Source organism: Lissotriton vulgaris, chromosome 4_1 (assembly GCF_964263255.1).
Source record: "Lissotriton vulgaris chromosome 4_1, aLisVul1.2, whole genome shotgun sequence".
Taxonomy (NCBI): domain Eukaryota; kingdom Metazoa; phylum Chordata; class Amphibia; order Caudata; family Salamandridae; genus Lissotriton; species Lissotriton vulgaris.
This window is the reverse complement of record NC_141691.1, coordinates 1,361,772,699-1,361,800,356: the sequence shown is the minus strand read 5'-3', so window position 1 is coordinate 1,361,800,356 and position 27,658 is coordinate 1,361,772,699. Positions and strand designations below refer to the sequence as shown.

At 47.9% G+C, this 27,658-nt stretch overlaps 1 protein-coding gene across 1 annotated transcript in view; it reads left to right on the top strand.

Annotated features, from left to right (window-relative positions):
* Positions 1-27,658, top strand: part of SMCHD1 (structural maintenance of chromosomes flexible hinge domain containing 1) — a 2,274,803-nt gene that overhangs the window by 1,097,485 nt on the left and 1,149,660 nt on the right. Inside the window, exon 27 of the mRNA XM_086965602.1 lies at positions 25,104-25,192. Coding sequence (XP_086821728.1) covers positions 25,104-25,192 — 89 coding nt within the window. The remainder of the gene's footprint in view (positions 1-25,103; positions 25,193-27,658) is intronic.

The following is a 27,658-nucleotide window of genomic DNA, read 5'->3' as shown; positions in this document are numbered from 1 at the left end:
TCTTTCAGATGCACAAGTTACTACTTGTGTAACGAAATTTCTGTAAGAGACATTAGTTAGTGATAGCTTCCTTACCGAACCACCCATCCTCCCCGTTCTGTGAACCGATATCTAGGGTTAAGGTCATCCCCTTTCAGGGCCCTAATTTCAATGGCACCAGTGTTGGTTTTTAGAAAGCTCTGGGTTTCTGGCGCGGAAAAGCTGTGTCTAAGAACTGACGTCAGCACGGGGAGGCAGCGTCTAAGTACTCCGACAACGTCATCACTGCGCCGACGACGGTCGCGGAGCCGCAGACGACGCCTACCGACGCGCAACTGTACTGCTACGCAAAAATTTCCGGATCCAGTCTGACTCCTGGGGATATTCTAAGGTAAAGAATCTATCACTAACTAATTTCTCTTACAGATATATCGTTACACAAGTAGTAATTTGTGCAATAAAGGGGTTCATCCGAGCACTCCTGTAGTAATTAAGAACAACAGTCCTCCAGTCGTAGTATTCCTACTGGCAATATCCAAGTTTAATATTCTTCATAATTCTTTTCAATGTCCAAAGTGAAGCCAACACGTGTTTCGTCTCGTCAGTACAATGACTTAAGACTTCTTCAGGGCTGCAACCCAAATAACAGTAATAAGACTTAATAGTTTCAGTCATACCGATGCCACACCGTAGTGTAACATCTTAAACATTTAAATTAACTTTAAGGGATACACCCTCACACCACCAGATGTCATTAAAACAAAAAGTATACAAGAAAGAGGTATCCACAACCAAATTCAAACTGTAGTCACCCAAAGAATGTGCAGACGTGTAAAGTGTGCCATTATTGTAATAACACCAGGAAATGTAAAGTTCAAACTAGGGGCCCGATTAGGATCGCAGTGGATCCGCTCAATGGGTGACTTGTTGTTGACTAAGAATATGGATATGCATATATAACAGAGGAGCTAAACTTGATACTGAGTCTTTGTATATATTCTTTAGATTTGAGGAGACAGAAGGAAATACATATATCTATTAACATCTCTAATAAAGACTTTAGGAACAGATGAGATTGGTAGGTAGTTTTTGCCTCCACCTTGTTTTGTCTTACTGGACTCTTACTAACAACCTAGTTTGAACTTTACATTTCCTGGTGTTATTACCATAATTGCACACTTTACACGTCTGCACATGCTTTGGGTGACTACAGTTTGAATTTGGTCGTGGATACCTCTTTCTTGTATACTTTTTGTTTTAATGACATCTGGTGTGTGAGAGTGTATCCCTTAAAGTTAAGTTAAATGTTTAAGATGTTACACTATGGTGTGGCATCGTTATGACGGAAACTATTAAGTCTTATTACTATTATTTGGGTTGCAGCCCTGAAGAAGTCTTAAGTCATTGTACTGACGAGGCGAAACACGTGTTGGCTGCACTTTGGACATTGAAAAGAATTATGAAGAATATTAAACTTGGATATTGCCAGTAGGAATACTACGACTGGAGGACTGTTGTTCTTAATTACTACAGGAGTGCTCGGATGAACCCCTTTATTGTTATGTTTAAACTACCTCAGGTGGTTTAATATTTGGAGTCGTGGTAACCGGTCCCGTTCCCTCCTTGAGCACCACGTTTTGATTTGTGCATTTGTTCTCACCTGAACTTGCTGTGCGCTCTTTCTTAACTGTTACCTTTTTGTGTATCTTAAGTTATAAGAGCAGCCGCATAGGTCAATATGAATAGAGATAAATAAGCTGAGCAACTATTTAGTAACCTGGTCGCAGGCGGCACTATAGGAGCAGCCGTGGGACCCCCTAAAGACAATAAGAAAGAAGGCCTGAGAGCTAAATTCTTTAAGCTAGAGTCACTCAAGAGAACAGAATTGAAAAAGTGGTGGGATGCTGCCACATTGAAACAGTACCTTGTACTAAATAGAATACCACGTGGGCGTAGATCCCAAATCATACCAACGTATGAAGATCTGGAACCTGACTTGTATGTAACTTGGGAGAAAGAACTGAATGCTAGCTCTAGAAACTTGATTAACATTCTTATTGAGAATGCCGAAAGGAAGATAGCTAAATTGCTAATAGAAATACAGAAGGTTGAGGATGAAATTAAGGAGCTCAACCTCCCTGAGGCGACAATTAAGAATTATACCCTATTAGATGAAAAACTCAATGAGTTGCAAATGGATATTAAAAAGAGAAAAGCTAGGAAACAAACGTGACGAGAATGATTATTGCTCTGGTCGCGTGTATACCTTTGCAAAACGTTTTGACTACTTAAATGAAGAAAGTACCTGTAGCTAAACATATAGGCAGTATCCCCTCCACTAGTGATGCTGATGCATCCTCAAGTAATATATCGAGTAGTGAGTGTAGGAAGGTGGATGTCTGACTATGGTTGCCCCAACTTTTTGCCTAGTGTTTTGCTGGTTTTCGACATAGTTGGCCTGGGATCCTGCTATCCAGAGCCCCAGGCTTCCTGCTCTCTCTGTTAAAATGGACTCCATGTACCTTAGGTACATATCTAATTGGTATTGGGTCACTCTTGTAAGTCCTTGTACAGTGTACCATAGGTACCCAGGGCTTAAGTGCACCCAAGGCCTACCAGGGGCTGCAGCATGTATTATGCCACCCCTGACTGGCCATCCAAAACTGACACAACTGGCTGATAACACAGCTGGGGCAAGGTGGTGTAATCACCCTTTGCTTTAGATTTAGTATACCTATATCTAACCCTAAAATGGTCACATATACTCCTATAAGTCACTCCTATGGCAAGCCTTAACAATCCTGGAGGCAGAGTGCTTGGAATTATGTGAGATGGTGCTCTAGCATGAGCTGAGCCTGTCTGCAGCTTTCGGAACCAAGTCCTTTAGCTTTTTCCATGATAACGCTATACCATATACTCTTAAGTGCATTATAATCCTCGCGGTTATTGCTAACTTTGGCATAGCATTATCAAAATATGTCGAGTAAGGTCTCATACGAATTGGAATACTACCCCCTCGCCAGTTCTGGCGATAGGGGTAGCATTGCACCCTTCTAGAGGGACACAACATGTGTGTAACTGTGAACCCCGGTTAAAGTTAACTCGAGCCTCAGTATCAAAAAATGGATGCTGCCACCACAGACACAAGTCTGAGCTCCTGGTGCTGGGAGTCCTTCCAGCGAGGGAGGCTTGGACAAAGGGTTTCCTGCCTTGGGAGGTGCTAGCACCACCCCAGACAGGATTTTGTGTATTAGGTAGGACAGGCCTGAAAGGAATGAGACATACCTGGGGCACACAAGGTGCCCTGTGCATACACAGGCTCAAACCAGTTGCTGGGGCATTCCAGCCCCAGCTCTGGCGCGAAACTGGACAAAGGATAGGGGGTGTCACCACCCCCCTTCCTGGTCTCACCCATAGGAGGGACATAGTGATAGTACAGCCCCCTTTAGCAGAATAAAGGTAGGAGCTGGTCCCATTCCAAATTAGATTATCCTGAATTGATTTTACAAGAAGAAACTCTGGACTTCGATGTTCTGCTCCACAGAAGACTGAAGAAATCTCCCTTGTGGGCAAGGAGTATCCACCCTGCACAAGCAGGCACCATCAAGCGTCCAGTGGCTTCATTTTGGCGTCTTCCCTCAAGGATCCAGACTTCAGAGCCCGACGAGACCCGGATTCCAAGACCTCTCCGACCTATACCTACATCTACAGCACAGCTGAGATCCGTGGGTGCGACGAGACACGTAGGAACGGCCATCTTGAAGAAACTGCACTTAGCTTCCAGCACGACTTCTGAGATATCCTTGACGAAGTGATTTGGGGATTGAGAAGCCCCAGTCCCGAGCAGCTCCTGCACAGAAGACCAGCCCTCCAGCATCCATGAGATCTGCGTCGGGCCCTTTTGCTTGATTGCTGCTCGACTCGTTGTCTGGTCACTTGCCGGCTGGCTAGTGGCCTCCCAGAAGACGAACCTTGAAATCCACACCGCTGGTCTGGTTCCTCCAGGCTGGCCCCTGCTTCCCTGCAAAGGAGAAGCTCCCCGGACTCTCCTGGTCCGCACCAGACGCCGATTCCACTCACCGCGTGGGTTGCCTTTGCCAAGGCCTGTTGACGCCGAATCCGGATCCAACACCGCCGACAGCGAGAGCCTGCGTGGGACAGCTCGTGCCTCCATCCTGGTCGTCGAAGACACCTCCTGGTCCACGTGGCTGCAGAGTCAAGCGTCCACTCTTCACCTGATCGCGACAACAGCCTCTGGTTCCTTCCTGGTTCCGCTCCAGTCACTGGCTAATGACTTTGAACATTGTCCCCTCTGCTTTCAGGTCTTCAGCTTCACTGATTCACCCTTGGATCACACCGGACATCTTGCTCCTGGTCGCCTGCAGCATCTTTTCTTTCAGGCTCCATAGACTTCAACGCAGAAACCCAACACAACTTCGCACCTATGCACCCGCAGCCCGTGGGTGAGGTAACGAGAGCATTTCGGTGCTCAAGGGTAGATTGACTCTCCTAGTGTCCAGATTCACAGTCGTTTTAGTCCTAACTAGTCAGGATTGTCCGTACTCACCTTTTTCTTGAACTATACTGTCCATAGACGTTGTTACGCATCTCGCGTGTGAGTTCACACTCTGTACACGCGTTCCGTGGGCCTCCTATTACTTACCTAAAGTTAGGATAGTGTAGTCCCAGCGATCCTACAGCCTCTGGACAGCTCCATTCCTTCTATCGACTTCCTTATACCACTTGTTTAGTATATGGTTTGTTGCGCCCCTAGGGCAACATTGTAACTCGTGCAACTTAACGTATTTTTCTTAAGAGTCTTGTCATGTGCTTAGCCCTCTGACCTCATAAAGAGTTCAGAGGTGTATGTTAGTTAATAAATATCTTGTTTATTTTCATAACTACCTGTGTGGTGTCCTTTCATTTGGTATTCAAGGGGTTATATGTGGTAAAACAGCTGGCTTCACATGCCAAAAGAGTTTAGCCTAAGACTGCTTTGTCCATGCTACCATTAGGATAGCTGGTCTATATGGTTGACTTACAACCAATCACCATAAGGGTTGTTTGGACTGATACAAGGTGATCACTAGAACTAGTGAGCATCATATATCAGGCCAACTTCTCACACTTATAAACCCCTGACTCAAAAGTGGAGCCACGGCTAGGCTCCATGGTATAATCTGTTACTGTCCAAACTCATGAAACTGTCCAAGAAAATGGAAAACATCTGGAGGAAAGGGTACGACCCTGGCGAGTGCCACCAATTCTCAAAGAGAGCTATATCATGTAGTCAATATCCTCATGACAACACCCACTCATAGAGCAGCCCCACCCTGCGATGTGACATATTTGCCATGGCTTCCACATATAAAGTAAAGCATATCATAGACTCTCTCCCAAAGAGCACATCACCTGGTCCAACTCCCTCTGAAGAATTAATAACGACAGCTCAACAGCTGTCATCCTTGTCTCTAAATACAGATGACATTAACACCATATTAGTCTATAAAATCTGACTCACCACTTGACCCAGCTCCTCCTGATGTTCTACTAACAGCTGGTGAGTTTGTTCTACCTACTCTAATAAAAATCCTAAACAGGTCCCTGGCATTCAGTATTGTTCCCCCTGCATGGTAACATGCATTATCAAACCACTGCTTAAGAAGCCACATACAGACCCCTTGATGGTCGATTACTGCAGATCAATTTCTCTGCTTCCAGTTGCTAGTAAAATCTTAGAGAAGCATATCTGAAAGAGACTACTAGCTGCAGATTCCTTAACACCATGGCTGCTAAGGCTTTTCCCCCCCTGTGCTGGTTTATTGAATTTCCCATTGTTCATGACGAGCTCAGCTCGTCATGAGTGTACGAGAGGTGTACCTCATGACGAGCTGAGCTCGTCATGAGCGTCGAAGGGGTTAACGTAGAATTATCCCCAGGCGTGAGACTGGATCCGGAAAACCTTTTGGCACAGCATCCCTGCTCGCCGCGGGGACGGCACCACGTGACTCCGCCCTGACGTCATCCACATTTGTGAGGTCAGCAAGGCTACATAAGTCTCACCCCGGCACGCCTACGTCAGTTTTTACTCTTTTCCGCGTGCAACGCAGATCCGGATTATGCCCTGGCCTGTTTCGGGCCTTCTATTCTTTAATACACTGTGGCGTTAAGTGGATTAGTGTGCGAATGCCTTCAGGCTTCAAGACCTGTACCTCCTGTGCACGTCTCATGTCAGCGACGGACCCTCACCCAAGTTGCATGTGGTGCCTGGGTGAGCACCTCAACTCAGAGTTGCAACGCCTGCCAGCACCTTAAGCCTAAGTCACGGCAGGAGTGCCGGATAAAGTTGGTGGCGTCGCACTTTTCCAGGGGGGTATCATCCCAGCGTCCGTCCCCTACCTCTGAGGCAAGCACCCGCCGGTTTCATCTACAACATCTTTTGCCATGGCCCCAAGGGCATGGCTCACAGACTGGTAGAACCTTCAGTTTATCTCAGAGGTCCTGTCCTCTTTCTGCGGGGGGCGCGGGCCCCCGCGGGTCGCCTTCCTACCTGCTGTTACCCGGCGCAGAAACGACTAGGGCCCAAATGACAGCCTACGCTGCGGCGCTGCAGGCTTCTTTGGCCCTTCCTCGACCTCCTGAAAAGTCTGCGGATCCTTTGCTTCGCGCGGGGACTCCCATGCAGTCGCCGGCGGCTCTGGTGCCGCCCGTGGAGTCGCCGGCGGCTCTGGAGGTTTCAGCTTCAGGCCGTAAGAGGGTGGTGTCGTCGAGGTGCGGTCCTTTGGGGCTCCCCTCTTCGGAGCCTGGCGTCCCTGCCTCGCCACAAATCCCTACGGGGCTCCCTGTGGCGTCGCAGGAGTTCAGCAGGACTCTGGGCTTGGCCCTGAGTCCCCATTGGTCCTCTGAGCATGCGGCTGTCTCACCAGAGGTCGAGCTGATGCCGTTTTGGCGCCAGGAGCCTTCCTCCCTCACACCGGTGGAGTCGCGGGTGGAGGCAGGGACCTGGGGCGCTTTCCTGAGTCCCTCTCGGTCCGCGACGCGGGCGGCTGTCCCCTCTGAGGCCGAGCTGGTGCCTTTTCAGCGCAGCTCCCTTGCCGTTCTGGCGCTGACCCAGCTCCATCCTCCTGGAGAGCACGTGGTGGCAGAAGTCGACCCGGCGCCATGAGTACCCAATCCAGCGCCGATCAACGTCGATCAGGCGCCGATGGCGAACTCCACGGAGCCGCGCCGGCATTGGGTTCTTGATTCGTCCCCTGAGGTCTCTTCTTCTCCAGAGGTCTGCCAGTTGCTGGTGTGTTCTTCCACAGAGACAGGGCGCCGTGTTGTTGCCTCTTCACCAGCATCTTCCAGGGAGGGTTCCTCACGTCCCCACAGCCTAAATTCTCGAACCCTTCTTTTCGTGGCCGGCGGATGGCTTTTCTTCCGGCCTCTCCGCCCTCCAATGGGGCCCCTCAGGTTCCCCATTCCTCTGTGGATCCCCCACTATTCCGGGTCTGGCCGCTTCCCCCTAGACATGGGGATGGGCGGCTCAGTTTGCAGCTGTCTCCCACGGAGGAATTACTTTCTCCTCCGCGGTGCCCTATGGAGACTAGTGTTGCCTTTGTTCGGGCTATTTCCACAGCCACTGGTATTCTGCGATGCGTGAGCCTGTCACTCCGTTTCCTATGGACAACCTAAATGAAGTTCTCCACCAGGGCTTTGATGGACGGGAGTTTATCCATCCCTTTGAAGCGTCACTCCACAATTCTCTTATGGGGACGCCCTGCCACGGGTGATCCGGTGCCTCAGGCGCTTCTGCATCTTCACCGCTCTTCTCCACATGACCCTGTCTGTCTTTCTTTCCAGCCTTCTACTCTAGGCTCTCTTCTGCGTAATGCCTTTCTGTGTTTGCCTGTGGTGTTGTTTCCTCCGTCTCGGGGCGCCCGGTGGTTGAATTCATTGGTGTGGAATGTCTTTGCCTTGTCTAGCTCTGCCTTGCAGGAGCTTAACAATTTGTGTGTGTTGACCAGGGCTACTTCCAGTCTGTGGGACTCTGTGGAGTCCCTTCTGTAGGAAGGTACATCCTGACTATGGTTGCCCCCAACTTTTTGCCCTGTGTTTTAGCTGGTTTTGGACATAGTCGACCTGGGACCCTGCCAATCAGGACCCCAGGCCTACTGCTCTCTCTTTAAAATGGATTCCATGTACCTTAGGTACATTTCCAATTGGTACTGGGCCACCTTATCAGACCCTGTAACTCAGGGCATAGGTGTACCCAGGGCTGCCAGGGGCTGCAGCATGTATTATGCCACCCCTGGCTGGCCTCCTAAATTTGACACAACTGGCTGCATGACAGCTGGGGCAAAGTCGTGTAATCACCCTTTGCTGTAGGTGTAGTATACCTATACCTAACCCTAAAATGGACACACAGATTCCTATCAGTCACTCCTATGGCAGGCCTTGACAATCCTGAAGGCAGAGTGCTTGGAATCGTGTGAGATGGTGCTCTGGCATGAGCTGAGCCTGTCTGCAGCTTGCGGAATCAAGTCCTAATAGCTGTTCCATGATAACGCATACCATATACTCTTAAGTGCATTATAATCCTCGCGGTTAAATGCTAACTTTGGTATTGCTTTATCAAAACATGTCGAGTAAGGTGTCATACGAATTGGAATACTAACCCCTCGCCAATTCTGGCGACGGGGTTAGCATTCCACCCTTCTAGAGGGACACGACATGTATGTAACTGTGAACCCCGGTTAAAGTTAACTGAAGCCTCAGCTCCACAAAATGGATGCTGCCACCACAGACACGAGTCTGACCCCCTGCAGCTGGGAGTCCTTCCAGTGAGGGGAGCCTGGACAAAGGGTTTCCTGTCAGGGGCGGTGCTAGCACCGTCCCAGACATGGTTTTGTGTATCCTGGGTAGGCAGGGCTTTACAGGAAGGTGACTGCTGAGTGGCACCCCGGTGCTCACTACGCATAGGCCGGTCTGAACCAGTTCCAGGGGCACACCAGCCCCTGGCCTGGGGAAGTCCGGCATGGCTGAGGGGTGTAACCACCCCCCACCTAGTCCCACCCATAGGCAGGACCTAGTCACCGGGTCAGCCCCCTTTTTTAGTATAAAGATAGGAGCGGGCCCCCTGTTCAAATTAGATCATCTTTGGAATCAAGATACCACTTTCTTCGAAAGGACTTCACGATTTCTTCTTCAAGATTCTCCCTTGTGGCTAAGGAGTAGTCACCCTGCATCCGCAGGCACCATCCTAAAGAACACTGCGGTCTGCTGCAAGTCCTTCATCACGAATCCGACGACCCAGCTCGACGAGACCCGGCTTCCCTGGCACCTCTGACCTCTACTCACCTCTACAGCCCAGCTGAGAACCGTGAGTGCGACGAGACCTCAAGGGACCGACGATCGCCAAGACTGCACGACATCTTTACTGCAAGCCCACCGTGTCCTCCACTGGTGAGTGCTTTGGGGTCCGAGAAGCCCCGACCCTGCGCAGCTCCAGCACCCAAGATCAGCCCCCCTGCATCTCCACGATCTGCGTGGGGCCCTTCTGCTGTTTGCTGTGCACCGCGTTGTTTGGCTACTAGCCGGCTGGCTTGTGGCCTTCTGAACGACGCCCGACGACAACTCTTCTGCTGGTCTGGTTGCTCCAGGCTGGCCCTTGCTTCCTTCTTCAAGAGAGGCACCCCGGACCCTCCTGGTCCACTCCAGACGCCATTTTAGGTCCACCGCGTGGGCTTGAATTTGCCAAGGCTTTGTTGCCCAATCCTGGGTCCAGCGACGCCGACAGCTTCCATCTTCGTGGGACAGCTCGATCCTCCATCCTGGTCGCCGACAACGCCTCCTGGTCCGTGAGATCTTCGAGTCAAGCATCACCCACTCACCTTGTCGAGGTGGCTACCATCCGGTGCCCTCCTGGTGCCCACTGACTACTGGCTAGTAGTCTCGAACTTGGTCCCCTCTGCTTTCAGGTGTCATCTATCTTCAAGATCCAGGCTTGGATCCGACTGAACTTTCTTCACTGGTCACCGGCCAGCATCTTTTCTTCCGGCTCCTGGTCCGTCTACGAGGATTCCCGACGTCTTTTCAGACCTATGCAGCTGCAGCCCCTGGGCTAGGTAACTTCGGCATTTCGGTGCCCCAGCATAGCCTCACTATCCAAGGGTCAGAATCTACTTTCGTTTTCTCCCTACCAGGTCGGGTTCACCCGAGAACACTAACTTTCTATTTCCTAGCTACCATAGACTTTTGTCCCGCATCTCGCGTGAGAGTGCACACACTGCACCCGAGTCCCCTAGGCCTCCTAGAAGTAATCTAACGATTCCCTAGTCAAGTCCTAGCGATTCCAAAAGCTATTAGTACTGTACTTACCTGCTAGGAATTTCGCATTCCACTTTCAGAGTATATGGTTTTCCGTGCCCCTCGGGCATTTGTATATACTGTGCTAACTTAAGTATTTTTGTAAGAGTTTTGGTTTGTGCTTAGTACCCTGTCCTCATAAAGAGTACAGGGCTGTTGTGATCTTTAAATAAATAACTGTTTATTTTCATAACACTTGTGTGGTGTCCTTTCACTTGGTATTCAAGGGGTATATGTGTGGTAAACAGCTGGCTTAACGCGCCCTCTCGAGTCTTTAGCCTTAGACTGCTCGTATCCACGCTACTAGGATAGCTGGTCTATAAGGTTGACTTACAACCAATCATCAATAAGGGTTGCTGGACTGATACATAGTGTTCACTAGAATAGTGAGCACTGCATATCAGGCCACCTTCTCACATTGGTGAGCAGCGGTTGGGATTTGAGCTTGCTGTTGTTTTACCACACGTATCCTAAGAATATCTTGTTGAAAGATCACATAAGTACTGTTAGGTACATATAACTAAAGCTTAGAATACTCTGAGTTCTACTGAACCAGCTGTTGTAGCTCCTCAAGGCTTAGCACACCTTGGCTGCAACTCTAGCAAGGGACCAGTAGGTAACACATAGTGTAGGTAGGTGCATCACTTACACCACACTAGAAGCAGTATGTCGGTCACAGGAGGAAACACTGAGTCTCCCCTTGTGTCAGTTGACCCTCCACAGGTCATCCCTTCAAAATATACTGCTCTTAGCTTCCATGAGATGAGACAAGTGTGTACTCTCAGGAAACTAAAACAGGGGTCTAACCCCACCACTTCCTTTCTGATTGGTCTCTTAGAGGCTTATGATGCCAGTAGGGCTGGTAACCCAGACCCTTCTAATCCAGATGGAAGTTTGCCCTCCTTACAGGGTCCCTTTGATATCCATCCCCTCCTTGAGGCAGATGTTGCTGAGGATGAGGATGAGTTATCAGGGGATGAGGCAGATAAGGGACAGGTAGAAGTCAGTAGACTAAGCAGGTCCAACTTAAGCAGACATGAGCTTGGTACTGGGGGACTCCTGGGCCCACTCTCAGGTCAGCTTAACATTGGGAATGGACGAGTTAGGTCTCTATCAAGAGGCTCTAACAGATCCTTTCGAACCAATGGCTCTCTCCACTCTTCTCACAGAGGGATGTCTTCCCCTAAGAGGAGAGTGTATGAAGCAGAAGAAAGGGCAGTCAAACTGAGGATTGAAAGGGAAGAACTTGCCCTGGCCAAAGAGAGACTTGCCCTTGCTAGAGAGCAAGAATTATGTGGGCTAGTTCCCACTGGTGGCAGCAATAAACCTAGCAATAGGGAAAGGAGTTTTGATAAAAAGCACCTGAATAAGATAGTGCCCCCCTTTAGGGAAGGGGATGACATCCACAAATGGATTACTGCTTTGGAGAGAGCCTGCACTGTGCAGGGTGTTCCCCAAAGTCAGTGGGCAGCTATCTTGTGGCTCTCCTTTGATGGTAAAGGTAGAGATAAGCTCCTCACCACAAGGGTGGAGGATGCTAACAATTACCAAGTCTTGAAGAATGTACTGGTTGATGGGTTTGGTTTAACCACTGAACAATACAGGATGCTGTTCAGAGACACCCAGAAAACTCAGTCTCAAGATTGGACTGACTTTGTTGATTGTGCCACTAAGGCTTTTGAAGGCTGGCTACTGGGTAGTAAGGTTACTGATTTTAAAGGATTGTATAATCTAATTATGAGGGAGCAAATCTTAAGTAATTGTCAGAACCAGCTATTACATCAGCACCTGGTAGACTCTGAGTTGACCTCTCCACAGGAATTGGGTAAGAGGGCAGACAAATGGGTCAGAACCAGGGTTAGGCCTAAAAACCAGGGTGGTGACCAGAAAAAGGAATCAACCAAGCCTCAAGAGAAGGGTGGGGATAAATCCACAGAGAAGACTTCCCAAGGGCCCCAAAATTCCAACAAGGGTGGTGGGTCCCAGAACACTCCTTCAGAACAAAAGAAACCTTATTGCCATACCTGTAAACAGGTGGGTCATTACAAAAGTGATGTCAGTTGCCCTAAAAATGGTAATAAGGGAAATGTACCCCCAGGTAATACTCCTAAACCTCCTGTTACCACTAGTGGTAATCCCCCAGGTGGTGGGAGTGCCCCCAAGAATGTGGTGGGCATTACCTTGGGCAATCAGGAGGACTATGGCTTAGCCAGGTTCCCTGACCACACTCTTGTCTGTGAGACTGGCATGGGGTTTGCCAACTTCACTACTGGACCCCACATTTTGGGCAAGTATAGACAAGAAGTTTTAGTGAATGGTCAGAAAGTTGAGGCATTCAGAGACACAGGGGCCAGCCTCACCATGGTGAGTGACCATCTGGTCCCCTCTGCTCAACTGACCCCTGGTTTTACTTATCAGGTGACAGACATTCATGGAATGAAGAGAAGGCATCCCATGGCAGTAGTCAAGCTCAGCTGGGGTAATGTCACAGGGCCCATGAGAGTGGCAGTGACAGATAACCTACCTGTAGATTGCTTACTGGGGAATGACCTGGAACTCTCAGCATGGGCTGAGGTGGAACAAGAAACTCATTCCAGAATGATAGGCCTATCCAGACAGGTCAGTGGGGCAGTAATAGCTACAGCCCCAGTCCAAGCACCATTCCTCCCTGAAAAGGTTGGAAGGGCAGTGGTAGCCACTGCCCAGGCTCAGACAGACTTTTCAGAACAGGATAGGAGGGCTGTGACAGTCACAGCCCAAACACCGACTGAGTGCCCTCCTGAAAAGGTTGGCAAGGTTGAAATGGTCTCAGCCTCTACTCAGACAGATAGTGAGGTTGTGAAGCCTGAAACAATGGATCACTCCACTCAAACAGAGAGCATTGAGGAGGAAGAAGAGTCTTCCCCCTCCCAGACACTAGGTGAGAGCCAGCCTCCTCAGGGAACTGACTCTACCCCTGTTGAAGGAACTGCCCCAGAGGTAGTCAGGCCTAGCCTGGCAGAACCCCTGATGGCAGTGGACCCTTCCCAGGTGGGACCCAGTCTGGAGCAGGTAACCTGCACCTCTCTACCCTGCCTCAGTCAGCCCAGGGCTGAAGAGACCAGGGAGGCCAGTGGTGGACCCCAAAGGGCCCCCTGTCCAAAAGAACCCCTTAATCAGCAGATTAGGATCACTGAAGCTGGCAAACCTAGCCAAGTGAAAATAGAACAGACTCCTGAGGGATCCCCCTTAAAAGTAGTTAGGGAACTCCCACAGCTGGACACTGTTGGGCACAGCCAAACATGGGGCCTAAAAACCCCAGACCTGACCTGTCCCTCCAGTAAGCCAAACAGAGGGACTCAGCCTCCAGCTTTAGGTAGCCAGAGGCTGACCCTGAGAGCTCAGTGCATCTCAGCTAAAGAAAGAAAGGCACACATGATGAATGGTGATTGGAGGAAGTTGAGCCCAAAGGTAGAGGAGCCTCACTTCAGTACTCCATCCCAACATCAGCCTTTTGCTTTCCCAAGACACACCAGAGACAGAGATTCCCTATGGTGGAGACCCTCAGATACCCTTAGGGTGAGGGGTTGCCTAGTGGACCATGACACAGGGGGAAACCAAGCCAGAGCTGGTACTTCCTTATATGGCCACTTAGGTAATAGAGGCTTACCTGGACAAGGATAGCCTTATCTCCTTTCGTTTGGGGGGGGGTTGTGTAGGAAGGTACATCCTGACTATGGTTGCCCCCAACTTTTTGCCCTGTGTTTTAGCTGGTTTTGGACATAGTCGACCTGGGACCCTGCCAATCAGGACCCCAGGCCTACTGCTCTCTCTTTAAAATGGATTCCATGTACCTTAGGTACATTTCCAATTGGTACTGGGCCACCTTATCAGACCCTGTAACTCAGGGCATAGGTGTACCCAGGGCTGCCAGGGGCTGCAGCATGTATTATGCCACCCCTGGCTGGCCTCCTAAATTTGACACAACTGGCTGCATGACAGCTGGGGCAAAGTCGTGTAATCACCCTTTGCTGTAGGTGTAGTATACCTATACCTAACCCTAAAATGGACACACAGATTCCTATCAGTCACTCCTATGGCAGGCCTTGACAATCCTGAAGGCAGAGTGCTTGGAATCGTGTGAGATGGTGCTCTGGCATGAGCTGAGCCTGTCTGCAGCTTGCGGAATCAAGTCCTAATAGCTGTTCCATGATAACGCATACCATATACTCTTAAGTGCATTATAATCCTCGCGGTTAAATGCTAACTTTGGTATTGCTTTATCAAAACATGTCGAGTAAGGTGTCATACGAATTGGAATACTAACCCCTCGCCAATTCTGGCGACGGGGTTAGCATTCCACCCTTCTAGAGGGACACGACATGTATGTAACTGTGAACCCCGGTTAAAGTTAACTGAAGCCTCAGCTCCACAAAATGGATGCTGCCACCACAGACACGAGTCTGACCCCCTGCAGCTGGGAGTCCTTCCAGTGAGGGGAGCCTGGACAAAGGGTTTCCTGTCAGGGGCGGTGCTAGCACCGTCCCAGACATGGTTTTGTGTATCCTGGGTAGGCAGGGCTTTACAGGAAGGTGACTGCTGAGTGGCACCCCGGTGCTCACTACGCATAGGCCGGTCTGAACCAGTTCCAGGGGCACACCAGCCCCTGGCCTGGGGAAGTCCGGCATGGCTGAGGGGTGTAACCACCCCCCACCTAGTCCCACCCATAGGCAGGACCTAGTCACCGGGTCAGCCCCCTTTTTTAGTATAAAGATAGGAGCGGGCCCCCTGTTCAAATTAGATCATCTTTGGAATCAAGATACCACTTTCTTCGAAAGGACTTCACGATTTCTTCTTCAAGATTCTCCCTTGTGGCTAAGGAGTAGTCACCCTGCATCCGCAGGCACCATCCTAAAGAACACTGCGGTCTGCTGCAAGTCCTTCATCACGAATCCGACGACCCAGCTCGACGAGACCCGGCTTCCCTGGCACCTCTGACCTCTACTCACCTCTACAGCCCAGCTGAGAACCGTGAGTGCGACGAGACCTCAAGGGACCGACGATCGCCAAGACTGCACGACATCTTTACTGCAAGCCCACCGTGTCCTCCACTGGTGAGTGCTTTGGGGTCCGAGAAGCCCCGACCCTGCGCAGCTCCAGCACCCAAGATCAGCCCCCCTGCATCTCCACGATCTGCGTGGGGCCCTTCTGCTGTTTGCTGTGCACCGCGTTGTTTGGCTACTAGCCGGCTGGCTTGTGGCCTTCTGAACGACGCCCGACGACAACTCTTCTGCTGGTCTGGTTGCTCCAGGCTGGCCCTTGCTTCCTTCTTCAAGAGAGGCACCCCGGACCCTCCTGGTCCACTCCAGACGCCATTTTAGGTCCACCGCGTGGGCTTGAATTTGCCAAGGCTTTGTTGCCCAATCCTGGGTCCAGCGACGCCGACAGCTTCCATCTTCGTGGGACAGCTCGATCCTCCATCCTGGTCGCCGACAACGCCTCCTGGTCCGTGAGATCTTCGAGTCAAGCATCACCCACTCACCTTGTCGAGGTGGCTACCATCCGGTGCCCTCCTGGTGCCCACTGACTACTGGCTAGTAGTCTCGAACTTGGTCCCCTCTGCTTTCAGGTGTCATCTATCTTCAAGATCCAGGCTTGGATCCGACTGAACTTTCTTCACTGGTCACCGGCCAGCATCTTTTCTTCCGGCTCCTGGTCCGTCTACGAGGATTCCCGACGTCTTTTCAGACCTATGCAGCTGCAGCCCCTGGGCTAGGTAACTTCGGCATTTCGGTGCCCCAGCATAGCCTCACTATCCAAGGGTCAGAATCTACTTTCGTTTTCTCCCTACCAGGTCGGGTTCACCCGAGAACACTAACTTTCTATTTCCTAGCTACCATAGACTTTTGTCCCGCATCTCGCGTGAGAGTGCACACACTGCACCCGAGTCCCCTAGGCCTCCTAGAAGTAATCTAACGATTCCCTAGTCAAGTCCTAGCGATTCCAAAAGCTATTAGTACTGTACTTACCTGCTAGGAATTTCGCATTCCACTTTCAGAGTATATGGTTTTCCGTGCCCCTCGGGCATTTGTATATACTGTGCTAACTTAAGTATTTTTGTAAGAGTTTTGGTTTGTGCTTAGTACCCTGTCCTCATAAAGAGTACAGGGCTGTTGTGATCTTTAAATAAATAACTGTTTATTTTCATAACACTTGTGTGGTGTCCTTTCACTTGGTATTCAAGGGGTATATGTGTGGTAAACAGCTGGCTTAACGCGCCCTCTCGAGTCTTTAGCCTTAGACTGCTCGTATCCACGCTACTAGGATAGCTGGTCTATAAGGTTGACTTACAACCAATCATCAATAAGGGTTGCTGGACTGATACATAGTGTTCACTAGAATAGTGAGCACTGCATATCAGGCCACCTTCTCACACCTTCTTTCTCATGTCTCTCTTGAGGGTGCCCATGATGATCTGCGGGCTATTTGTTGGATGGCAGGGAGTTGGCCGCATGTATTCTCCGTGCAGCCTTGGATGTTGCCAATGCTCTCGGCCGTGCTATGGCCACTTCAGTGGCTCTCCGTCGCCATGCTTGGCTACGTGATGCTGGTTTTCCTGAAAATATCAGGGAACGTCTGGTTGACCTACCCTTTGACGGGGTCCTTCTGTTAAACATTCGGGCAGACTCTGCCATTCAGTGTCTTCTTGCGGGTCTCCGTCCTCCTCCGTAGGCTGGTTTTTTGATCCTCCGGGACTTGCTGGGAGGTGTTATCCCACCTGCTCCTGGACTCTGGTGTTTGGAGTTCCCATTACACTTTCTGTGAGAGGTGCTGTGCCCTAGAGTTCCCTTGGTTGGCCCGCTTCTTTAGTTGGCTGCTGGTTCAGACCCCACCCTCCCCGTTTTTTGGCAAGAGTATACTTTTTGGCTGCTTTCTAAGCCTTCTGTGGTTCTGCCGCAGGTTTATAGTTTGTTCTCTGATGCTGGATTTCTTCCCTAAGAGTGGTTCCCATACTCTCTTGGGACGTGTCCCACCCTAAGTGGGGTATTTGTAGCTATTGAAGTTGAAGTTGGGGGAATTTATAAAGCGCACGTATACCCAAAAGGTTTCATGGCGCTAATTTGGTCAGGCCGCAGCAGAACAAGGCAACAATTAGACCACAAAGGCCCTAGTAAATAACCAGGTCTTCAGGCATTTACGGAACTCCAAGTATGATAGGGAGGATCGTAGATTGTCGGGAAGGGAGTTCCAGAACGAGGGGCTTGGAAGGAGAAACTCAACCCCCCCATTTTTCTTCTTCACCAAGCGTGGAACAACCAGAAGGTTCTTGGAGGAGGACCGAAGGTTTCTAGAAGGAGTATATACTGTTAGCCTAGTTGCTACATAAGATAAGAAGGAGCTAAGCCCGCTAATGATTTGAAAATAAGACACCCCAATTTAAATAGGCATCCATGGGCAACGGGTAACCAATGCAGTTGCCTCAGAAGTGGGAGAGCATGATGGTATCTAGGCCATCTGTAAATCAGTCTAGCTGCCTGGTTTTGGAAAAGCTGTAGCCGGCGTAATTCATACGCGGGAATACCAATATAAAGGGAATTAGCGTAGTCAACCCAAGAGATGACTAGAGCTTGAAGGATAAGTTTGAGGGCATCAGTGGTGAAAAAACGGGAAACTTTACGAGTAGTCCGGATGCATAGAAAACAGGACGAAACGACCATACTAATCTGGGCGTGCATCGAGAGGCCGTCACTGATTTTAATGCCAAGACTTTTCACAGACTTCGTAGGGGAAGGGGCAGAGCCCAGAGAAGAAGCCCAGTAATTGGTAGCCCAAGGGTTGAATGGGCCTCCGAATAAGCTAGTTCCATCTTGTCTGGATTTAACTTAGGATGGTTAGTGCTCATCCAGTATTGGATAAAGATCATAGCATTCTGGAAATTAAAGATAGGGGAAGAGGAAAGAGTGAAGATGAGTTGAAGGTGATCAGCGTAATTAAACACTGTGACCTCCCGGTGGCGTAACGCAGAGATTAAGGGAAAAATATAAAGATTAAAGAGAAGAGGGGAAAGAGCAGAACCTTGGGGAACACCGCAAGTTACTGTTCGAGGATAGGAAGAAAAGGAGGAGAGCTGAACCGCCTATTGACGGTTCTCCAAGAAAGAAGAGACCCAACTCAAGGCGACATCCGAGATGCCAGCATGTTGGACACGGTCGACCAAAAGATGATGGTCGACCGTGTCGAAGGCAGCCGATAAATCTAGAAGTACAAGGGCCTGAGGAGATCCATGATCAGCACTAACTCTTAATTCATCCAAAACTGAAAGGATGGCTTATTCCGTGGAATGAGTGGGACGGAAACCAGCCTGATGGGGATCAAGATAATCAGAGGCCTCAATAAAGGAACTAAGGCAATGGGTTACATATCTCTCCAATACTTTACCCAGAAAAGGGAGGAGGAAGATGGGTTGAAAATTAGACGGAATAGTGGGATCATCCCCAACCTTTTTCAGAACCGAAACAATTTTAGCGGACTTAAAAAGGTTAGGGACAACGCCCAAAGCAAGTGATTTATTGAGTAAAGCAAGAGGGGGGTCAGAACAGAGAGAAAAGATCTCACGAAGAATGTGTGAGGGACAGCTATCAGTGGGAGAACCAGATTTCGTGGAACTCACCAAACTGAGAAATTTCTCTGGCGAGTTGGGTGGGAAGTGCGTGAAGGTATGTGTATTAAAAGAAGGTGAGGGAGGGTCAAAAGAGGGAGAAGGAGGAGATATATGCAATTTAATGGTAGAGATCTTAGTAAAGAAATAGTCATGGAGTGAGTCACAAAAATCCTGAGGAGGGGGGGGGGGGCTTGGCAGTGACTCGATCAAGTTTAGAGAGACTGTTGAGAATGAAAAAAAATTCCTTAGGCTTGTTGGGAGAAGATGGAATCATTGCAAAAAAGTGTTCAGTTTTTGCAGTAAGAATATCATGTTTATATTCTCTAAGTATAGTGGGATATATTTTGGATAGCCCTGTCTTACACTGGAAGGGTATGGACTCCCCCTTACAGGTTCCTCGCCCTTCCTGGTGTTTGCTGTATGCCGCTGGTGCATTTTCTTGGGCAGCTGCGGCTTTGTGCTGCAGTGTTTTTGCCCTTTGTCTGTTTTTCGCCCTGGTACTCTGTCTGGTGTTCCAGAGGTTTATTTTCCTGTGTTGACGGCTTGACTCCTCCTACTTGTTTCTCCTCTTGTTTTCCGGCTGGTTGCTTGTTGGCACCCAGCTGTGCCCGCCTAGACATTGTGGTCTGGACGTTTAGTTTAATGACACTTGTCGGCGTCCAGCTTACATGTACCTGTTCTTCTGGTCTACGGCCAGGGGCCTTGGAATGGGGCCTGGCGCCCCTACTTCTTGTTTTGCGGGAGCCTTGTGGGACTATGTATTTCTTCTCGAGCCTGCCTTATTGCTGAGGCGCTGTTCTGTCTGCCCTGTTGACTTCCAGCTGGGATGGATTTGGCTGAGGGCTCTTGTCCTCGTTTGTACTCTTCTGCTTGGAGTCTCTGGGTTGCTCTTCTTCCTTGTTACTCTTCTGCGTTGCCTCCTACCTGGGGCTTCCGGTGGATGTCTGTGGTACATTGGCCGCTGGCCTCCTTTCGTAATGCATGTACCTGGGGCTTCCGGTGGAGGTCCCTGGTACATTGGCTGCTGGCCTCCTTTCGTATTGCCTGTACGTGGGGCTTCCGGTGGAGGTCCCTGGTACATTGGCTGCTGGCCTCCTTTTGTATTGCCCTCCCTTCTCCTGCTTGGTAATGGTTGGGCTCCCTCTTGTCGTTAGGACGCATCACCTGTGGGAGGGAGGGAGCGGGGGGGGACTGGGCTCTGTCCCCTGTCCCTATTTTCCCTATCCCGGTGATTGCCCCCTGTTGGGGTCGTGGGTTTGCTTGAGCTGGAGAGGTCCTCTCGCAGACCCTCTTTCCCCTTGGATATGGCTAGGGTATCTATTCTATGTTAAGGAATCTGTGGCTAGTAGTCTCTATCAGATGTATGAGTTACTTACCTTCGGTAAAAGTGTATCTGGTAGGTACGATTCTACCCGCAGATTCCTTTACAACCCGCCCTTCCTCCCTGTTCTGCGAGGGCCCTTCTTGATCTTATGCACGCGCCTGCCTCCGCGTGGTTGTCTTTTAAAAGTGTCTTTTCTTACTTCCTCCTTAGGGGATGCTCGCCTTGTTATTGCCCCATTCTTTCCTTTCTGGTGCTTGGTTGTTGAATTCATGGGTACTTCTGTGCCCCTGCACCCTGGTCTCTGGTGTGGGGTTCGTTCGTGCTCTTCTTCCTTTTGTTGCTTGCACTTCTGGCTCTTGGCAGTCCGTGAGGTTGAGGTACTTTGGTTGGGTTTCGACCCTTAGCTTTTTGGGAGACCTTCTCCCTGTTGATGTTGTCTGAGGTTGGATGGTCGTTGCTCTCCGTTCTGACCTTGGGGCCCTTTTCTGTTCCGGGCGGTGGCTGCAGACTTCTTGGTCTGATGTGTATTTTTCACATGCTTCTACCCCCAGGAGGCTATTGTATTGGTTTGCAGGATTGCTTTCTAGTAGCTGTGCCCTGTTTTTTCATTCCATGTCTTTCGTGCCTTAGTACCTTGCACTATTCTGGATGGTGCTGTTCCTCACCTTTCGTTTCTTTCCCTCCTGTTTAGCTGGGTTTTTCGCACACTGTTCCAGTATTCTCACAGTTTTGTTTGTGATGGCTCCACGTTGTTACCGGAAAAGTTCTCGGAAGAAAACTGATGTAGGCGCGCGGGGGTGGGACTTATGTATCCTTGCTGACGTCACGAACGGGGACGACGTCAGGGCGCCGTCCCTCCGGCGCGCAAGGTGCTGTGGCAAAATGTTTTCTTGATCCAGTCTCACACCTGGGGATAATTCTACGTTAAAGAATCTGCGGCTAGAATAGTGTCTGTCAGATACACCGTTACCGAAGGTAAGTAACTCGTACATTAATAGAAATCTCTCTGATTTTGTAGAAGCTCATTCTATGCTTTATCACACCCAAATGAGTTTTAGACCTGGAAACAGTACTGAGACCGCATTGTTAGTGGCCACTGAAGAGCTCCGGGCCATCCTTGACCGGCGTGGCTCATTGGCCATGATCATGTTAGATCTTAGTGCTGCTTTTGACACTGTTTCCCACTGCATCTTGGTTCAAAGACTGGAAAACACCGGCATTACAGGCTCCGATCTGAAATGGATTCAGAATTTTCTAAACAATATAAATCTTCAGGTTTGAAATAAGCTATTTCCTTTAGCAACATATTGGATTGAATGCTCTTCTTTAAGCCCAACGTTCTTTAATGTATATATCCTCCTGCTTTCAAGATCTGTGCAGGCACTTGGCTTAGATCTCGCCTCCTACACTGACCATACTTAGTTTGTTCTTGTACTTACCCCAGATTTATTTTCAACAGGCATCCAGTGACCTAAATGCCTGCCTCGAAGAAGTAACTGAATGGATGTGTGCCAGCAACCTCAAACTCAATGGTGGGAAGGCAGAAGTGCTGGTTGTTGGCAACAACACATCCTGCTGGAAAGAACTGCTATGAGCTCAGTGCCTCGGAGAGCAACCAGTGCCTTCTAAGAGAATAACAAGCCCTGGCTTTTGATTGGATCGGAAACTTACTATGGAGACTACATCCGAAAAGCTGTCCGCAGCTTGCTTCGGACTACAACGCACACTTCAGAAAGTCATGCAGTGGCTACCTCCCTAATCCAAGAGGGTAGTCATTCAAGGACTAATCAACTCTTGTCTAGACGTTGGTAACTCCTTGTTTCTGGGAAGCTCTCAATACAAGTCCTTCAAAATGCGCAGCGCAATCACACTTCAAGTTCCCCAAACACCATTCGTTGGCGGCGCTTTACTGGCCCCCAATTCATAAAAGGATTCTTTTCAAGGTCCTATGCCTGGCCCACCGAGCAGTACAAGGAAAAGGTCCCCTTCTGATCCAAAAAATGCTTTGCCCATATGTGCCAAGGAGATCAGTACGCTCCAACAGCTCTTCTCTGATGACCATCCCCAAAGTCAAGAGAGGCAGATGTGATTTCCACTCCTTTGTCTTTCTAACTGGTAAGATGTGGAACGTCCTCCCTAAGGCAGACACAGCCAGAAATTTCCTTTAGGAAACATCTAAAGATCCATCTATTCTAAACCTCAGTTTGATTCACCTATGTTTTGCAGGTATGTCGGTCTCTCGCCGGGAGGCCTTTCGGGGTAGCTGTATGCTATATAAGACACCATGAATAGAATAGAATCTAAGGCCCGAGACATCTGTTCTTCTTTAAATGTTCCATATTGTTGCAAGCTCCTAGTGTTAATTGTATCATTTGGAGCACAATATCTGTTAATTAATGGGCCATATATTCATACATAGAATGACTAAATATTAATACAACAATCCTATGGTAAACAAACTATTTATTTTGAAATCAACTCTAAATTATGTTCTAAATTTGCTACAGCGTAACAATGACCAACTGTATACAGAAGGAATTGCTTATGATATTGAATACAAAAGATATACATGGAGAAGTACTTATCGCCTAAGTGAATAAGTCATCATTCATAACAGTGAACGCAAAATATTAACTTAAGCCACTGACGCATATAACTCAAATTAAAGATATGTGGCTTGTACATAACTAAGGGCTAGATGTAGGTAAATTAGATTTACCGATTCTAAAATACCGAATTTTACCGATTCGGTATTTTAGAATCAGAGAATTAAGAGGCAGATGTAGTTAATTTTCAAAACACAATTACCGAATCTGTAAGATTCGGTATTTACCGAATCTGTAAATATCGAATCCTGCAAGGGTGCAGGGGGTGTCACTTTGACACCCTCTAGCACCCCAAGTACAGGCTTGTGTGACATGTAGCACACATACATGCCCTAAAAGCATGTCTGTGTGTCACATGGCACAGGTGTGCATGCACAGATGTGCATGCACACCAGAATTCGGTATTTTACCACCCAATAGGATTGGGTGGTAAATACAGACTCCTAAAGGGCCTGTGGCACTCTGTGAAGTGCCACCTACATATTGATTTACGGAATCGGTAAATTGACCGATTCGGTATTTTACTGATTCTGTATATTTACCAAATCGGTAAATTTACCAATTCTGTAAATCAGATGCCCCCTACATCTCAATAGCCAAATACCGGTCGGAAACTGCCAAAATCGGCCGTTTCCGACCGGTATTAAGGCTTCTACATCTGGCCCCAAATCAGTATCTACTCACGTTGACTATACACTCTTCTAATGCCCTGAAGAAGGGCATAGAGTGAATATAAATTAGCTGTATCTTTAATATTAAAGTGATATAGCCTGTGTATTAAACCCACCTTATGACGTATTAAAAATGACATTATAACCGCGCATAAAGAAATTACATAACAAATTGCAAATGTGTGAATGGCAATGAATGTGGATGTTTAGTAGAGAGCAGAGGTGCCACAAAACTGTATATAGTTTTCAAAACTATATATAGAAAATGCACCTTTTAATTCAATAAAGGTTTCATCCAAGATTTAAAAATAGATGTTTGCAATTGCTGGATCTTGCTTATTGTTTTCATTGTCAGACATTCGAACATTGTTGATAAACTGTGGCTATTTACCAGGCACAAACAAAAAACTGAAATAATGTTACAGATTCATAATTATTTTGAGACTTTGTTTTCAAGAAATTGATTTAGAGTAACCAAATTGGCCTTATAAATTGGTCAGCCCCCTATGTTTCACTGCTATCAGTTCTGTACCACGTCATGCTTTGCATTCCCTTGTGACCGTAGCTTGTCTTCGAAAGACTGATGAAAGATGGTCTCGTGCCCTAGCACCCGTTACATGGAAGTCTTTGTAGTTGATGGTCATAACATCACCCACACCATTACAAAGTTGCTAGTCTTTTTCATATTGGAATCTTTCTGGTGTTCTGTAATGGCTAGGTGGTACTGAGGGAATTAGACTTGTAGTCTGTGTGTGAGGGGTCTTGCCAGCTGTGACGGATTTCTCCCAAGCCGCAACAGTCTGACCCACTTGGTTAACCTGAGATCTGTAAGGCTTTTAAGCCTACACAGTGTGAAAACATTTTGCGTCGAGCTGCCAAAATATTTATTTGACCAGCTTCACTATACACCAAAGTGTTGGTCAGGACTCTTCATCGTATTGAAAAAACATATCATTTCTCAAGGTCTCTGTGCTCTCCACTTTTTCTGACAGCTAGGACATTTGTTAAAGTTGCTTAATGAATACATCTGTTAATGTTATATTCACAGTGCGTCTTAAAAATAGAACCTTTGGTATGATATCAGCTGCGATTTCATGATTATTTGAACACTTTTTTTAATAAGTATTAAATGATGGGAGGTGTTTCTTAATCCTATCTCCAATATAATGGAACTTCTATCACTTAAAGTTGTCACTGATGTTTGTCACAAATTATTTGGGACGCTCAGAAAATTGTGTTTAGTAAAAATATTTTCAGTAGTGAAGATCATTTGCTGTATGCGCCATGGTGTGCTGTTGTGCACTATGTAAAGTTTCAACGTAATTCATACCATCATTGATGATGATCATTGAATTCAGTCAGGTAATGGAGAGGCCCCAGGAAGGATGTTTACATTATTTTTATGTTAATAATTATTACCTTCTCTTATAGTATAGTATTGTAGTTAACAGCTTGTGTGCAGTACCTATTTTCAGCCCCACACCGATCAGGTTAATTCACACTATTTCAAAACTAATTTTCTTCTATTTTAGACCTCTTCCTGATGAACCAAAACATCTTAAGTGTCAACTAAAAGGTTTGAATGTAGTTAAAATGGGTCAAGCTCTTCAAGGTGAAATTGGTAAGTGATCATACTTTTGCAGAGAAAGTGAGCAGATCTTTAATATGTTTAATGATGGTTTAGGTATTTCTGGTGTCTGTGTCCCCATTGATCTAGTCTTTGAGGTGGCGGAATTTATTATTTTTTGTACTTTGTTATTCCAGAATGTTTTATCTAACTACTGTTTTCTTCCTCTTTGAAGATTCTGAATGCCAGCCTGTGGCTCATTAAATTTATTACCACAGCTTTGATGCCAGGTGACACCAACCATAATTCGTAGTGCACTGATGCGACTGTCCTAGAAACCTACCTCAGACTGCACATAACAGGAGTCCGTGGCAATCCCTTCTCACATTTCCACTTTTGTGCATCATAGTGGTGCAGAGTACTTTGAAACAACATTTGAGGACATAACTATTCTCCCAGCTCCCTTTTTAGGTCTTTGTCCATAAATGTGTTGCTTCCCTGGCGCGGCAGGACCTTATAGTTTACTGACCCTTATTTAGAGTTTGGCGATAGGGTACTCCATCACAAACAGCTGGTTAATGAATCATTCTGTGGGTATATCACAATCTGGCCAATAAGACATGTAAAATAAAACTTATCAGCTGGAATGTTAATGGGCTGAGGGACAGTAAGAAAGTTCGTAGGATAATTGATTTTCTATATAACTCGGGAGCACACATTTGTCTACTTGAGGAGACTCATTTAGAGAAAGAGGAATGTAAGCTAGTTTTCAAAAAATGTAGGTGGATACAGGACGTAGTTTGCTCAGAGCAAAGTGGCAGTACGAGAGGGGTGGCTATAATAATCAGGGCGAACACAGGGATTAGGCTCACGAAATATGAGAAAGATCACTCAGGGAGATGGTTGGTGACATCAGTTGGGCGTACTCCTCTCACCTGTGCAGTTTATTACGGCCCCAATCAGGACGCTCCAGGGGCGTTGATGAAACTTAAAAACAGCTTAATAGAGACAGATGGTCCTATAGTTCTAGGGGGCGATTTTAACCTTATTTTTGATAAAGATCTGGATGGTACCTCTAGAGTGAGATTCACTCCCCCCGAACTCCCCCCCCTCCCCCCCCCCCAAAAAAAAAATCTAGATTGGAGCTCAAGAATATTATGCTGGACTTCAACCTAACAGATATTTGGAGACTTAAAAACTCAGGGAAAAGGTACTATTCCTTTTATAGCAGAAGGTACGGCCATCACTCCAGAATTGATTTCTTTCTACTGGATAAAACTCTCTCCTCTGCAGTGGACTCTATAACTTATATCCCGGCCATCTTGTCTGATCATTCAGTTGTGGAAATGGTGATTCATCTGAGGCAAAAAGTACAGCAAAGGAGGTGGACCTTAGATCGGACATTACTACTTGAAGAGGGGGTCAGACAGGACCTTGGAACTCAGTCTGAGGAGTTTTTTAGGGTTAACCGGTCAGAAAGCAAACAAACAGTCTGGGAAACATACAAAGCCTTTACTAGAGGTCTTCTGACCACCCTGATGATTAGGAGGAACAAACTGGGGAGGTAGTAAAGGGAAGCACGTCTCTCGAAAATCAAAGCAAAAGATCTCGAGCTTCAGAAAGCCTCAGCAGAGCAGTCTCATAGTAGGCTCCCCCTCCAAAGAGAACTGGACATCCTACGAGCAGAATATCAAGCAATGCTCGACAAAGACTTAAAGGACAAATGGGACGTGAGCAAGTTACAACATTTTGCGTATGGGGAGAAATGCAGGCGCCTCCTTGCGTGGAAAGCCCGAGCCGACAGAACAAGGAATTAGATCGATAGCCTATTACTGACAAGCACAGGGGAAACCACACATGATGATGATCTCATCAGAGAGGAGGCCAAAAGGTACGTGCAGTCCCTATACGGATCCAATACATCTCAGAGCAGGCAGCGGGTGGAAAACTGGTTGAACAACTTACAGCTCCCCGAGTTATCAGACATAGAAAGGTCTTTCCTCAGCTCTGAGATAAGGGAAGGAGAGGTTAGGACCCAATTCTCGAAAATGGTTAAAGGCAAGGCCGCAGGCCCAGATGGGCTTCCGGTGGAACTCTATAAGATAGTATTGGATCAAATAGTTGTAGTATTGACATTACTATTTAATGAAATCCTACTTTGAGGGGGGCAGGCTCCAAGGTCATGGGCGGAGACTATAGTCACATTACTACTGAAGCCGAATAAAGATCCAGGCAAGATACAGTCGTATAGATCCATCTCTCTATTAAATGTTGATTATAAGGTCTTTGCGGGGGTATTAGCAACCATACTGGCCAAGGTAGTAAAATCGGTCGTACACTGTGACCAAAGGGGCTTTATTCCAGCTAGGCAACTCAATGAATTGACTTTTCAAGTGGTAGCGGCAATAGATGTTGCCCAAGAGAAAAAGCTGCCCCTGACCATCGTGGCAGTCGATGCCGCCAAGGCATTCGACCAGGTAGAATGGGAATATCTCTGGATGGCTATGGCCAAATTCATCC